Raw genomic sequence first — 17,755 nt, forward strand, 5'->3', positions numbered from 1 at the left:
TTTTAATAATAAAAAACTAAACAAAATAATAACTAATAAAATTGGTAATTTTAAAAAGTTAAAATATTAAATAATTTAATAATTTATAGTTAAAGTTGTGTCATTAACCATGGTCACTCATCTTCAATCTTAATCCCTAATTTAATTGAAAAATATTAACTTTTATATTTATTATCTTCTTCAATATTTTATTATTAAATGTACTTTTAATAAAGATTACTTAAAATATTAAATAGTTTAATAATAAAAAATTTAGAAAAGAAATTAGTATAATCACTCAAAAGGAGTATAAAGATATGATCTTTCTCACTCTTATAGTTGTGCCATTAAACATTCTCTCTCATCTTCAATCTTAATCCCTAACTTGTGCCGGCGGCAAGAAGATGAAAGGCAGAGCTTGTGTTTGTTTGATCTTGATCCTCTTAGTCGTGGTCACAGTTTCCGGTCATCTCTCTAGTCTCTAGATATATATACCTTATTAAAACTATTCTATACGAATCTTTCTGTTATGTTTCAAAATTGGTGTATGCAAAGGCGAATCCAGGATTTATTTTTTTTGACTGAGCTGATTTTAATTTTTTAATAATTAAAATTATCAATAAATACCCCCTAATAAAATAAAATAAATATAAAAGATATAAGAAATGAACGAAATACCCGATTTAATAACAAATTTATATATATAAAAATTATCTCGTATTATTGAAAATGTAAAAATAAGACAAGAAAATATATAAAATTTAACAAACTTTTACATATTATTTAAGTTGCAACCTTCTATTTTTTATAGAATAAAATTCATCTATTATAGAATCTGAATCAATATCTTCAACAAGCTCTCGTTCAATATAAATTATCATAGTATCGACTAAAAACTCTTCTTCCATTTTATTCCGTTGAATAGTTTTCACATGTTTCATTGCTGAAAATGATCTTTCTGTAGTGGCAGTAGAAACTGGTAAAGTCAAAACAAGTCGAATCAATCTATCAATCAAATTATAATTTGATGACTTATTTGTTTCAACTAATCTGCGACACAACTCAATGATGGAAGACATATTTTGAAAATACTCATTACGAGAAACATCAATTTTATAATGCTGAAGTTGGGATCTCAAATAATGCATTTCTTGTTCACTGAAGTCTCCTGGATAATACTTTTCAGCCAATTTGCAAATATCTTCACCTTTAAATGATTTAAAATTATCTTTAGGGTCCAAAGCAGAACTAAGTTTAAGGAGCTCTACTGCCTCATCGCTAAATCTGGAATTCAACTCTTCTTGTTGAAAATCTATCACTGAATTGAAGATATTGAAATGATAGTGTTGTTGAATTGTCAACGAATCTTTTTGTTGACATGAACGTCTTGTTGCACTTTTGTATGAAGCATTCAGATCCGGAATTTCAATGTCATGTTGTATGCAAACCATTTGCACGTATTCTAGGAGATGATCAAATCCTTCTTCTCTAAAATTGAAAAGTAGTGCTTCAGTAGTTGATACTAGATCCATGGCATTTATAATATCAAGAGATTTGTTTTGCAAAGCTTGACAAAGCAGGTTTGTAATTCCCATAATTTTTTGCATCATATAAAGTGTGAAAACAAATTCAAAAGATCTCAAAGTTATCAAACAACCACATGCTTCTCCACGTAAAGAACTAAACGATCCTTCTTCCACAATACTTTCAAGAACAGAAATAGTTGCACCAAACATATCAATTAAACTGCAAATAGATTCAAAATGAGAGCTCCATCGAGTTGATCCACTACGATGTAAATTACCAATTTGATTCATTCCTTTACCAGTATCTCATTCACCCGAAGTAATCATACGATCAATTTCAATAGTTTGAACAGAATGTAACTCAGAATGCCATTTGGAGGAACAACCAATAAGATTAATAATGGTGGATAATTTTGAAAAAAATAGCCATACAGAAATCTCTTTTGTAGAAGCCCCAACTAATGCTAATTGCAACCTATGAGCAAAGCAATGTATATAATATGCATATGGACACTCTCGAAGAAATAGAGCTTGAAGTCCATTCCAAGCACCAGACATGTTACTAGCACCGTCGTACCCTTGCCCTCTCATATTGGTGACATTCAAATTATGTCGAGAAAGAACATCTGATATGCTTTTCTTTAATGTTGAAGCAGTAGTATTTGGAACATTAACAATATCAAAGAAACGCTCTCGTAAAATACCCAAACAGTCAACAAATCTCAAAATAATTGACATCTGCTCTTTATTTGAAATATCTTTAGCTTCATCAACTAAAATACAGAACTTCGCATCTCCAATTTCTTCACGTATTTTTTTCCTTACTTTATTTGCAAATATATGCAAAATTTCTTTCTGAATAGTTGGTGAAGTATATGTTGCATTTCTTGGAGCTTTTTCTAATACTATATCACCAATATTAACATTCAATCGACCCATAAGTTTTATCATCTCTATAAAATTACCACGATTTTTAGAAGATGAAGATTCATCATGACCTCTAAATGCACAAGCTTGTAAACTAAGCCATCGAATACTCTCAATTGTCGTCTTAAGTCGTAATCGATTTTTCTGAACTTCATCTAAACTTTGGGCATTCAATATGTTGTCAATATGTCCACTTACTTTCATCAAATCTTCAACACATTTCACTGAATTACTATGTGAGGAAGTAGGACCTCCCACGTGAATTAAAAGTGGACATTTAACTCCATCGTTAACCCTTTTCCAGTTATTAAATCCATCAATAGTGAATGAAGGATTAATAGGTGATTTCTTTTGGAAAAGAAAACAAGGAAAACAGAATATTAAATCCTTTGATGAAGAATACTCTAACCAAGGAAACTTTTCAAACCACGAGTATTGAAATCTACGATACTGAGTTTGTGATCCAAACTTAGTTCTTGGATACTCATCTAACTTAGGTTGATACGGACCCATTCTAATATAAGACCGCCTAATTTCATCTTGTTGATTTATTGGATGTTGCCATATAGGAATCCGAATTGCGGGATCTCGTTCAAGATTATTAAGATCAATTTCAACCCTTGGAAAATTTAAAACAGGTTGTTCTTCTTCCGTATTAGATGCATAAGATTGAAGATTTACCTCGTTAACCGTAGATGTAGATGAATTTTCTTTATGTTTGAAAAACGACAGTAATGTCTTTCTTTTTTTACTCCTTTCATTATCCATTGTAATCCTATTAACAAAAATATAGAATTAAAATAAGAATATATAATTTATACCATCTTATGTTATAAACAAAATTAATTGAGAAAGGGTAAAGAAAACTAACCGAGAGATTCAAAAGAGAGACCAAGGATAGTTGTAGAGAAATTAAATCAAACAATCATAAAAATTTAAATTGATTATGTTCTAAATAAATAAAAAATTATGAAAGTTAAGTATGAATATAAAAAAATATAATATAATATAATAATAATATAATAATAATATAATTTAATATAATATAATAATAATATATATATATTATTATAGATAGGTCATATTCTTATATAAAATATTATATTTTAGCCACATGTATATAATAGATATTATATATATATATATATATATATATATATATATATATATATATAAAAAAAAAAATACACTGGGCTACTGCCCACCGTAGCCCGCTGAGTGCATCCGCCATTGGGTGTATGAATATTGGATAGAATCGATCTCTTACACCTGGGTTTAATTGCATTTGCAGGTGATGATCATCATAAAAATGGGTTTGTTTCGTCGGAGGAGAAAGTAATAATGCATGATAATCGTCTTCCAAAGCGTCTGCCAAAGCGTCTGCCAATGCCGAAGTCGGAGGTTGTTTGTTCCAGTACGTATGATTGTAGAGAAACTGGTTGTAGGAATCCCATCTGTTCTAATGGCATCTGCGAGTGCCCTTCTTGATGCTAATTTCTTATTCTCTTTTTTCTTTTTAAGAAAAATAAATACAAAGAGAAAAAAGAATGTATACATGAATCTTGAATGAACTAATCAAATAAATTTGCTACTTAGTGATTAGTTTCTTAGTGCATAATCAAATGATACTTTTAGATCTAATTATATAAGATAAATTATAAATAATATTTATAGTAAAATACAATAGAAAGTTAGAAAGTTTTGAGCTTCTGGGTTAAAATTTATTTTAAAAAATATGGATTGACAGTATATATATATATATATATATATATATATATATATATATATATATATATATATATATATATATATATATATATATATATATATATATATATATATATATATATATATATATATATATATATAACAATCATATTTAATTATATTTTAGCACAATACAATCTTTTGATATGAAACAAATACATTTTCACCAAATTTTTATTATAAAATATTATTAGGACAATATGTAATCATTTGAGTCTATAAAATTAATAATCTTATTATTTTATATTTATAAAAATTCATATTAGAGACATATGTGGCTCGAACTTAGTTCATTTTTACCATACATAGCTCGAACTTGTAGATGTGTCATATGTGGCTTGAACTTACATTTATTTATCAAATGAGACTTTTTTTCCTTAACGGAACCAACTTCTATTTATTATTGGGTTCTATGTGTCATTTTTTTTATATTGCCATGACATTCTTTATTTTCTACACAATTTAAATAATTTATATTTTTACATTTCTCACATCTATGTAGACACTCATTTTTTATCGCCAAATTTTATAATTTATACTGAATTATACCAACTATATTGCAAATAAGACAATTGTAAATTTGCATTATCGAGTACAATATCGGTACCCATAAGATTTGCACTAAAACCCAAAATGCAGCAAAAAAATCCCTTATTTTGTAAAATTATGGTTAACCATGGTTAAAAAAGTTTTGCAATAACATTTAAGTTAATATTTATATTAAAAGCCCCAATATTTATGCAATAATTACTTCAATATCTTCATATATATATATATATATATATATATATATATATACACACGATTAATTTGCATTAACTTTTACAAATGTATCCGCTTTTGGGTTTGCAATAGTACTAAATTTGAAATATATGCAAATGCTTAATATTTGAAAATGATATAATACATTTTGCGGTAGTTTATCCGCACTTGATTTTCTAATACTCAATCTTAATTATATTCAAATACTGAATATTAGAAAATGATGCAATAAAATTTGCAGTAATTTGTGCAATCATTTCTTCAATATATATATATAATTCGAATAAAATGAAGAAAGTTGCAAATGGTTTTACAAATGTGAAAAACACTATTATTATAAAACAAAGTGCGGATACATTTGCAAATATTAATTCAAACTAATCGTGATATATATATATATATATATAATATGCAAAAGAATTATCAAACAAAATTTTAATTCAATTCAAACTTTTCAAATACAATTTTCCAAACATTGTCCATAAAATAATGAAAATTACTACAACCATCCATTGACATAGTCCAAAAGATCATCAATTGCACGGTAGATCTACATTTCAGCACCATCTGTGCACATTTAGAAAAATAATCTATAATTATTATCAACACTCTATTTAATTTATCGAAACACATTATTTATTGCATTTTTTCTTACATTATTTGTATCCCCAACCTACCCATCATGGTGCATTCTTCAACAACATTTGATAATCATAAATAGGCAAATTTTGGATGATAACAACTTTACATGCAACTCTACCTTACTAAATCAAAGTTTTCTAAATTCAACTATATTCAACATGATATTACATATAAAAATATAATTATGTCATATATAAAATTTGTAGAACATATAATAATTATGTCATATATATAAACTTGAATAATAATTATATCATATACATATTCCAACCTACGAAATCTAGCCATCATGATGTGCACAACTGAAAAGAATGTTCCCTAACCAATTTTAAATTTTAGAAAAACAAGATACTTAAGATGACATAATGACAGTCATTTTAGGATAAGAATTATAACATGGATGACAGTCATTAAAGGATAAGCATTATAACAAATTCTAAATTATAGAAAAACAAGATAATGAAGATGACATCATGACATTCATTAAAAGATAATCATTATATGATAAAAAGTGATTACCCCATGTTCTTCCAGAAATTTCAATAGAATCTCCATGATTCCCTTGGCTTTAGCATTCTCAACATAGAAGCTAACTTTGTGAGGTCCTTGTTCTCCGTAAAATACAGAAAACAGTTAAGTCAAAACTTTTGTTGGATTACATTCACCTCTTCGTTAAAGACGAAGAGTAAACATGAAATCACCTCTTTGTTAAGAAGTAATTATGATTTAAATATTTGTTTTCCTATTAGGAAAGAAAATTATGGGAGAAAAATTTATGCACTATCAAGTCTCAATATACAGCCCTTCGTTTGTCAATGTTTTACATATTCCGCGTGTTTGTGAACTAACTTCAAAAACAATTAACTAAATAAAATTAAATAAAAAGACACCCACAAAATAACAATTTCAAATATATCATCCAATTGTTTGTTACAAAGATAAAACCAAAATTAAGTCTATTAGTGCTAGAAAATAGTAGTAAATAATTAGTGTTTAAGATAAAGTTTTTTTATTGAATAAATGTAACAATAGATAACAATAATAAAAAGATAGAAAAACTCTTTCAGGTTAAATGTTAATGTATATTATTAGATACAACATAAATGGAAAATATTACATATTTTAATAGTTTCAAATTGGTTTAAATCTTCTAAAAATATTTGTCCATTCCAACATTAATATAGTACAATTTAGGGATGATTGTGAATCGAGTATGTTTGTTTTATACTCAAGAGCCTATACCCATGCCTTATCGGTTTATACTTTATCGAGACCCTATGTTCAACAATCATATATTTTTTTGGTTTGGGTATAATTAGGTAGGACAGGTTGGGATGTTTGCAAAATTTTGTAGTTTCTTCACAAACTGTGTCCCGATTCCAGTTTTCACTAATTAATTGATTCCGTGCAATATCTTGTTCCATTGATTCACCATAAGTAATCTCTATCTCTATAGACATCACAACTATATTTGGGGTTTTCAGGATCATCACGATCTACCTGTACTTTTTAAATTATCACCATTAATGAATACACAAGTAGGAAGATAATAAATTAGATGAAAATACTCAAATCACACCATTGTATAGTCAAGATCTGAATATTACTAAGAAAACGGTTTACATTGATATAAAACCTTATGCAATTTTAGCTTATTGATGACATATTGGCCCATAATCGAACACCAATCATTGTTGTGGCACAAATTACTACAACTACTACATTCAGGAATGTTAGGCTATACTTTTAACATCTTTATTGGAAGGTTGAGATAAAGACAATTGGGATCAGCTCGACTATGTTGAGCCTGAACAATGTCTTTGTCAATATGTTAGATGCTTCTTCTTGAGAACACATGGTTGAACGTTATCTTCATTTAATCTTTTCACTAATGAGATTTAGGGAAATTTCCACCTGTGTGATACGATCATGATTAGAAATGGTTTATGCATATCTAACTGAAGCATAGGCATTACAATCTAAGTTAGCATCTAGTAATAGACTACAATATATGGATAGTGTTGACTTGTGTAACTGGTGTTGAGGTCTCACGATAGTTGATTCCATAATATTATCAGGCTTAGATTAGGCCCATTATAGTATGCGACATTACTTTCCCCTAAAAAACCCTTATATTTAATGATTGAGCGGGATGACTAAATTTGACAATATCTCATCTTCAAGGTAAAATGTGTGTAGATGGATGAAGTCTTGGAGATTTTTATATATCAGCTAATAAGATACCAATGTAGCTAACCAGATAGGTTTAGTTAAGAATTATAAGAAACGTATGTGATAGAAGAATGGCCTAAGCCCTTTAGACGAGAAAACCATTTCAAACCCTAACAAAGGTATTTGGAATCTAGGGAGAGTTACAACACTAGACGAATCTCTAAAATTCTTTGAAGTGAATTCATATTTAGGGTTAATAGTCCCCAATAAATGATGAGGCACACTTACATCATTTTAAATATTTGTAAAATAGACCAAAATACATCATGATTCAAGCTCTTTTAATAGCATTGCAAATTGGGATAACATATAAAAAGGAATAGAAAACACAAACCTTTCTGATCTTGAAGGAAGACCTTGTTGGTTAGAACATCAAGACCTTGATAAAACTAAGCACACATAGACCTTAGTAAGTAAATAGAGAGGAACATAATATACGTATATGGAAACTATAAGGGGATACCTACATAGAATCGGCATTGATAATAGCTATCATGAGGTTGGGTGAATCATTCAGGCAATACATTTAGTCTTATTAATAATTTGAAATCCTGAAAGCTCAAAAGTTCGAAGGGAAAGAAACCCTAGTTAGCTAACACATACATTAATTGACATATTCTTCATCCTAGACAAAGAAGCTATAGAAATATAGTAAATTAACAGCTATTTCAATGGAGATTCTATTGAAATGCCTAAAAGTCATGGCTGACAGTCGAGGAAGTTCGAGGAACCATAATATACACTCAAATTCACCATAATATTCACTAAAATATACCATAACATGTACACAAATAAACAATAATATAAACCAATATATATAGTAAAATAAACATATTAAGAACTAAAAGAAACTAAAATATGTCGTATAATAAACCATAATATGCCATAATATAAACTATTTTACTAGCAATCTAAAACATGTCATCTCTAGATAGTTCTTCCCCTATAAGTTCAACATCTCTGTTTGTAGTGTAATCTAAATAATTTAGTACATCTTTAGTTTCCTCCGAACCAGTCCCATGTAATTCAATTTCATCCAATCCATCTAACTCAACATTCAAAATATTTGGGACACTCAAATTATTGACATTGTACAACGTTATATCGAAGAGAATATACAATTCAATGGTCAAATAATCCTATTGATACTCCACATCCACCTCATTTTTTCATATTTCCTCAATCCTTCCCCTTACTTTTGTTTTACAAACGGCCAACCATTCACAATTAGGACCATTCATTGGGGTTGGATAGTACGAATAATAAACTTGTATGGCTTGTTGTGTAAGAACAAATGGATCTTATTTAGTGTATCTATGTTTCATATTAATGTCAATGAATATATATGTTGGATTAACTCTAGTACTTCTTGTTGGATCAAACCATATGCATCGGATTAGAACAACACGTAAACATGAACCAGTGTATTGTAAGTCAATAATCTCATCCAAAAGTCCATAGTAATCGACATTATTGCCATGAACACAAATACCACTATACATCGTTGATCTATTAGAACCGTAATCACCTGCCCTTCTGACATAACCGTTGATGAAGTAAGTTGAATATGTGGTTATAGACGTTTTAAGACCAAATGAGATGAAATAAGGTAGATCATTTTCCGAAATCCGTTGATTGAACCATATAATATCAATTGTGAATCAAAGTGAAATCATAAGTTCATCACATTTGATCAGAACCATGACAAGAATTGACAATCTATTTCATTCGGATCTAATACGATATTCATGTCACAAAAGGCCCTATAATCATGATATAAATTTTAAGCAATAAAATTTATAATTCAAATTGAATCATTCGTTACCATAATATGGATCCACCTTCGGACAATTCAATAGTATATAATTGTGAACCGCTAAAGTTTTTTGGCTAGGCATAAATCTCTTTGATGAACCACCAATTCCACGTCCAAGGTAATTAAAAATCGAAAACGGTGATTCTGTTATGCTTATTGGCCCTTCATTGATCCTTTGTGGTTGTCTTTGTTTGCAACTCACCTTTGATTCAAAATAATATGAAGCAAACTTGGATATTTTTTCTAGAATATATGCATTGCATATGGACGCTTCTATTATGACATTCTTTTTCACCTTTTTCTTCACACTCATTAGAAACCTAAATATAAATTTAGAACATATATTACAACTTAATAAATATTATGGGAAAAATATAGTATGAAATTGGTATATACCTTTCGAAAGGATACATCCATCTGTATTATATAGGACCTCCTATTTTTGATTCATATGGTAAATGTATCAAAAGATACTTCATTAGATCAAAAAAGGAGGTTGTAAAAATCTTCTCTAAATTGCATAAATTTACCGGAATTTGAGAGTGCAAGTTATCCACTTGGTCTGAGCTCAAAGTTATACCACTTACGTATTCATGAAATTACTTAAATTCGTAAGTGTTCCCCTTACAAATTTAGGTAATAATCGCCTAAACACAACAGGAAACACCATTTTCTATAAAATATGACAATCGTGACTTTTGAATCCAATAAACCTTGATTCGGTTGTGTCAACACACTGTGACAAGTTTGACGCATATCCATCTAGAAATTTCAAGGTCTTCAGCAATTTATAAATTGTCATGTTATATAAATATAAGTAAATTAATGTATATATATATATCCAAATATAATGAAAGATAATAATAGATAAAGTAAATGATAGAATTTATAAATATAAAGTATAAATATAGACATAATTATCCTGAAATGGTGATTAACTTGAAATGCAAAACTAATGTATTGATGTTTTTATTTTGGTGACCAATATATGAAGATCCTCTCAAAAGTGGTGATAAAAGATGGAGTTTGGAAAAGAAAATGATAGATGAGTACTATAAAATGAAGAAGAATGTAAGAAAAATATAGGGAAAAGATGGTGATGGAATAAAGGAGATGAAAAAGAAGAATTGAATAAGTTTAATAAAGAAGTACATGGGTATATGGGCTTGGTGAGAAATAATTAATAATTAGTTAACGTTAAAATTGTTACTAGTTAAGATTTATAATATATTTGACATTCGATCTACACTAGTTCTTGCAATAAACATCATATGGGTTTGTGCAAACGCTAATGAAGTATAGTTTTCTATATCGGTTAGTGTAAAAATTAGTGCACACTAGTACAAGGGATTTATACTTGAGAGTTCAAAAATAATTATAATATGTCATTCAATCTACACTAGTTCTCGCAATACACATCATATTTGTTAATGCAAACGCTAATGCAATATAATTTTCTAAACGGGTTAGTACATAAACTAGTGCACATTAATACAAGGGATTTTAACCTTAGAGTTAAAAAATAATTACAATATATGTCATTCGATTTGCACTAGTTCTCGCAATACATATCATATTTATTAGTGCAAATGCTAATGCAGTATAATTTTCTAAATAGATTAATGCAAAAATTAGTGCACACTAATACAGGGGATTTCACTAGTAGAAATAATGCAATTTCCGAGAAAACACACTGAGAGCATAGTTAGGTTCTCGGAAATATTTAAATTACTGAGCGCGTTCAATAGCTTTTGTTTATAATGAAATAATAGGCGAGGGCATTCAATTTCTCTCGGATTATAAGCTTTATTACCGAGAGTTATTAGTTAATGCTCTAAGGGAAATTCAATTTAAATATTCACCGAGAGTGATTGATTTTAGCTCTCGCAGATAGTTTTAAATTTTGACCCTCAATGCAATCCCTCTTTCTTTCTTCATTCTCTCTTTTTCCTTTCACCACCGGCCCGATTATTATAATCGTCCGATACTCTTCTGATTCTGATCCATTGCACAAGAACAACAACATCGATTTTATACATCGGCACATCTTCGTCTAGAGGTCCAGTCGTCGTCCAAATTGAAGGTACCATTTCGACTCTCGCGTATCATTGAACTATAGAAGAGTGAGTATTTGGGCACTATTATACATAAAACGTCGATTTATAGACTGAATTCTGAGGTCTAGTCGTCGTCCAGCTTGAATGTACCATTTCAACTCTCACGTATCATTGATCTATAGAGGAGTGAGTATTTAGTCGCTATTATACATAGAACGTCGATTTATAGACTAATTTCTGAATTTTTATTGTTTTGTTAGTCTTAATCTATTTATAGTGGTAACACACTACTCATTAATTAGTCTATACAACCAATTATGAATTTCAGAAGATCCAGTTGGTTTTGAACTTGTTATGATGTGATGTTGGGTTGTTCTAGATAGACTGATAATGAAAAAGCCTATTTTGAAATGTTCCTTAGAACTCAGTATGGTGTAGGTTTTCATTTGAACTTGTGTTACAATATGTTGGGTTTGGTGCAAGTTTTCCTTAGACTGATGATGATGTTTGGATTTTATGTGCTAAGATGTATTTTATTTTGATGTTTGGATTGTATGTGCTATGATGTTTGGATTTGAATCAGCGGGCATCCACTTTTCATACCACTATACCATGGGGTTGCTTTGATTAATAAATAAACTCAATGAGCTATACTTCCACATGTTTCCTTGACCCTATACTAGTGTTATGACACTACTTAGTATTGAAATGGGACATAATACTTATTCTTAGTCATTTTACAGTCTAATTTCTTTTGTGTTATATTACTTTTTCTAAATCTTTATGAGAATAATTAGTTTTGTAGGTCAATGAAGCCAAATTGTTTGCATAATAAGTTGGAATATTGTAGTTTCATTTAGTGTTAGGGACTTAGAATTTAGATTGTCTAATGTAAGATTTGTCTTTGTGTTAGATTATTTTATTCTAACTATGTGTTGAGAATTCTTGTGTGTTGAGAATGATCTGCATATTTATAAAGTAGTCGAATTGGTTTATTTAGAGAATCTGTTTTTTGTTTTGATTCATTAAATAGTTTCTGTTATGATGTTCAAGCTTATATTTTTCACTGTTTGGTGTTAGTTTTTATTTAGAACTTTCATGGTTTTAACCTTATGGTGTGACTATATTTTGAACTTGTTATGATGTGATATTGGTTTGTTCTAGATTAACAATATAGACCGATAATGGAAAAACCTATTTTGAAATGTTCCTTAGAACTCAGTTTGGTGCAGGTTTTCATTTGAACTTGTGTTACAACATGTTGGATTTGGTGCAGGTTTTTCTTAGAATGATGATGTTTGGATTGTATGTGCTAAGATGTATTTTATTTTGATGTTAAGGTTTACGAATGAACAAGAAATAAGGAATAATTGAAAAGGTAAAATTGAAAATCGTATTTCTTAAATGTTTGTTTCTTGGGATGTTAAGGTTTTCTGAATGAACAAGAAATAGGGATGTTAAGGTTTTCTCAATGATAAATACAAAGTGTGCGACATAAAAAAGGGGATAAAAAGTGAGATTAGCAGGAATTGAACCAGTGGGCATCCACTTTTCAGACCACTATGCCATGGTTTGCTTTGATTAATAAATAAATCAACTGAGCTATACTTCCACATGTTTCCTTGACCCTATACTAGTGTTATGACACTACTTAGTATTGAAATGGGACATAATACTTATTCTTGGTCATTTTATAGTCTGATTTCTTTTGTGTTATATTACTTTGCAAATCTTTATGAGAATAATTGGGTGTGTAGGTCAATGAAGCCAAATTGTTTGCATAATAAGCTGGAATATTATAGTATCACTTTGTTGAAACTCATGACTATTCAAGTTACCATTTAATTAGATTATTATCAATTTCTAAATCTAAGTCATATATACATAGATTTATTTGAAGATTTTGATAAATAAGTTTCTAAAATGTGATATAAATCTAGATTATAGTGGAAAATGGAAATTCCGGACAAAAGTTGGATACTCTTACGTCGAGATCATCCACAATATATGAAAGGCGTTGAGCAATTCATAAAATTTACTCAATGCGCTACTAGAAGGGAAAAGATTGTGTGTCTTTGCGTTAAATGTGCAAATCGACATTATGAGAGTGTTATTGTTGTGAAGACACATCTTATTATACACGGTATAAGAATGGGCTACAATTTTTGGTGTTTTCACGGTAAAAGAAGGTCCACAAATGATATTGTTGATGATGACGTTGATGTTGTTGGTAATGATGATGATGACGAATCAAATAACGACGATAATGTTAACGAGAATATTATAGAAGAAGAGAATGTAGTTGATGATGTTGGTAATGATGATGATGATAACGAATCAAATAACGACGATGATGTTAATGATAATATTATAGAAGAAGAGAATACAGTTGATGATGTTGATGACCGGTATATGGAAGATATTCTCAATGATTTGTATCCTAACATTCAACACTCTACTTTCGAAGATCTTGTTGACGATAATAAAACATTCTATAAATTGTTGGATGATTCGAAACAACCTATGTATGAAGGTTATCGAATTTCAAAGGCTTCCACATTATTGAAGTTGTTTCATATTAAGAATGTTGGTAAATGGACAAATACATCATTCGACCTATTGCTAAATTTTCTCAAAGATGAGATTTTACCAATAAATTCTTATTATGAGTGTAAAAAATTTATTACAGATATCAGTCTTACATATGAAAAGATTGACTTCTGTAATAATAATTATATGCTTTACCGTAAGCAGGATAATGATTTGCAATGTTGCAAGGTGTGTGGCACCTTAAGATGGAAGTTTGATAAGTCAAGTGGTGCAGTTTGGACAAAATAGAATGGGAAACACATTTCAGCTAAGGTGCTACCTTATTTTCAATTGACATCAAGGCTGCAAAGGTTATACATGTCTTCAAAAATGGTTTCACTAATGAGATGGAACAAAGATAGTCGAGTAGACGATAAAGTCTTGAGGCATCTCGCAGATTCTATGAACTGGAAGTCGTTTGATGAACGCTACAGTAATTTCTCTTCAGATCCCCGAATCGTAAGACTTTGTTTGGCTAGTGATGAGTTTCAACCATTTATTAATGGAAAACAATCATACAACATTTGGCCGGTTGTTATAATACCTTACAATGTACCACCGACGATATGGATGAACTCATGTAATTTTATGTTATCCATGTTAATTCATGGCCCTAAGAGTCCTGGTGATGCGATTGATATTTTTCTACAATCGTTGATTGAGGAATTGTAGGTCTTATGGCATACAGGTGCTCTAACTTTTGATGCATCTACTTCAGAGTATTTTAACATGTATGCTGCATTGTTATGGATTATTAACGACTTCCCTTCATATGCAAATCTATCTGGTTAGAGTTCTAAGGGAAAATTTGTTTGTCCTTGTTGTATTAATGGTACTATTTAAATGAGATTGACAAATTGGCAGAAAGAGTGTTATATGTATCATAGACGTTTTCTTCCCCTAATCACAGACCGGAAAGAACATGAAACATTTGACGGTAATACAGAATATCGAATGCCCCCTCCACTATTGTCAGGTACTGGTATAGAAGCTTATATGCAAGCTCGGAATTTTAAAGACGTTGTTTTAAGTACAAAAAACAAAAATTTTTCATGATGTGCGAGGAGATAATTGGAACAAATTATCTATATTCTTTACTCTACCATACTGGAAAACTCTATTGTTGAGACATAATCTAGATGTCATGCATATTGAGAAAAACATTTGCGATAGCATTGTCGGAACAATGATGGATGTGAAAGAGAAGGCGAAAGATGGACTGAACGCTTGACAAGATTTACAATTCATGGGCATAAGACACTCATTACATCCCGTTGAGGTCGATGGAGTTCTCTAGTGTCTCGCTGCCCCATACACACTTTCTCTTAGTTTAAAGAAAAAATTCTGTGAATTTAAAAAAAAAAATTAAAGATATCGGAAGGATTCTGTTCTAACATTGCGGGATGTGTTGACTTGGATGAAAATAAGATTCGGGATTTAAAGAGTCATGATATTCATAACATATCTTCTTCCTCTAGCAATACGTGGCTTAATTCCGGAAGATGTCTACGATGTAGTTGTGAATCTATCGATGTTTTTACGGTTATTATGTTGTAAGTCGTTGAATAAACGTGTTTTGGACTAACTTCAATTTGATATTGTTATAATTCTATGCAATCTTGAAAAAATATTCCCTCCATCTTTTTTCGACATAATGGTTCATTTTCCCGTACATCTAGCGTTCGATGCTTTTCTTGGAGGACTCGTATAATATCGATGGATGTAACCCATTAAGTTGTACATGGGTACATTGAAGAATTATCTTAGAAATAAAAAATTTCCCGAGGGTTCAATCAGTGAGAGTTGTCTAGTGAATGAAAGTATTAACTTATGTGCGAGATATTTGGAAGATCAAGATTCCCTGCGTACTTCGGCGCGAAATTCAACTCTATCTATATTTATATGTTTAGAAGAGTTGTCAGCGGGAATTAGTTACACGTACGAACCAGGTGATCGAGAAAGGGTTCATTCATACATATTAAAGAACTGTCCAGAGACATAATCTATTTACAATTAATTGTTCAATTATTACTTGTAAATTTATCTGTCAATTACATGCATGGACTCACTCAATTTTTTCATTCAAATTGTATGTAGTGAGTTCAAGAGAGACTATGATAATCATTTCATACTAATTGATGAGCGTGATAGACGCTACGTAGCATATTTCAAAAGAAGAGTGAGTTACAATTATTATTTAATTTTATTGCATTACAGTAAATATGCTAATTTTACTCATCTCTTTTTAGGTTTCTCAACTTGGACAAAATATTTCTAAGGATTTAGGAATATTAGGAGGTGGTCCTACTAGTTATGCGAAGAGATTCATGTCGTGTTGAATTAATGGGTACAAATTCAATATTGAGAGGAACGATGAAGGCCTAATCACTCAAAACAGTGGTGTTGATGTATTGGGTAACAATGATACTGAAATATTGTCTTACTACGGAGTGCTGACGGATATTATTGAAGTCGAATACTTTAGTGGAAGAGGAGTGATTCTTTTTAAATGCAAATGGTTTGATGTCCATTAGGGAGATCGGGGAATAAAAATAGACAAACATGGTTTTATAAGTGTTAATGTGAACCGTACTTTGAAAAATCAAAATCATGAACCGTTTATCTTAGCAAGTCAAGTGAAACAAGTATTTTACGTTCCAGATATGGCATCAAGATCGGGTTGGAAAATAGTGAACATAATAAACCCACGTTATTCGAACATCTAATTAAAGTTTCATGTTATTTAATATTATATGTTTTTAATAGTTTTATGTTTTATGAGTATAATATATAGCTTTGTAATTGACATTAAAATGAATTTGTTTGATGTTGGATCTGTTTGAAAATTGTAACATCTTTTTTGAACAGGAAAGACGGAATCTAAGAAGAAACAACCAACTTATAGAGGAGACATGTCTGGGCAGCTCGATGATCTCTAAAGAAGAACCGATCTCCTTGATGACACACCCGACCATGTAGATCTGACGTTTTCGGAAGTTGAGATGACGACATCATCCTCCCAGCCTACAGGTATGTTATAATTCTTTGAATACATAAAAAAATAAATTATTAATGTTTTTTAATACTTTTGTAGGATCTACATCAAAGATAAAAGGTCGGGGAAAAATATGAACACTGCCATCTCGAAGTTGAACCCGGGTGAGAAAATAACATTAGAATTCTTACCAAATAGAAAGGTGTGTTGCGACAATAGCACAATATGGTCTAGACATATTGGGACCGTGGTTCGAGATCCCAATGTGATATCAGCTCCACCGACATAGAGAATCTATGGAAGTCGGTAAAGGTAAGTTTTTTATATCTTATTTTATCAACTTTCATTCTCTAATTATCTTGTGTCTTTGCAAAATCGTTTTGAGGCAGTACCGAAACCTATTGAGCATTATCAGAAACAGAAAGTATCATGGGATAGATTCTACTGTGATATCAACCGATAT

The 17,755-nt window shown here is 30.1% G+C and overlaps 2 protein-coding genes across 2 annotated transcripts; both read right to left on the reverse strand.

Moving 5' to 3' along the window:
• Window positions 1-1,078: 1,078 nt before the first annotated feature.
• LOC124917308 (zinc finger MYM-type protein 1-like) lies at window positions 1,079-1,796 on the reverse strand (the record flags this gene model as incomplete). Its single annotated transcript, XM_047457765.1, has 1 exon — window positions 1,079-1,796. A coding segment is annotated over exon 1 (718 nt), but the record flags the coding sequence as incomplete, so codon positions are not given.
• A 15-nt stretch (window positions 1,797-1,811) lies between these two features.
• On the reverse strand, window positions 1,812-3,200 carry LOC124917310 (zinc finger MYM-type protein 1-like). The gene has a single exon (XM_047457767.1). It carries the CDS (start codon window positions 3,198-3,200, stop codon window positions 1,812-1,814), a length of 1,389 nt encoding a protein of 462 aa, XP_047313723.1.
• Window positions 3,201-17,755: the final 14,555 nt, after the last annotated feature.

This window comes from Impatiens glandulifera, unplaced genomic scaffold (genome assembly GCF_907164915.1).
Source record: "Impatiens glandulifera unplaced genomic scaffold, dImpGla2.1, whole genome shotgun sequence".
In the NCBI taxonomy this organism is placed as follows: domain Eukaryota; kingdom Viridiplantae; phylum Streptophyta; class Magnoliopsida; order Ericales; family Balsaminaceae; genus Impatiens; species Impatiens glandulifera.

Coding starts and splice junctions, on each gene's coding strand:
- LOC124917310 (XM_047457767.1), bottom strand. CDS start 3,200: ATGGATAATGAAAGGAGTAAAAAAAGAAAGACATTACTGTCGTTTTTC.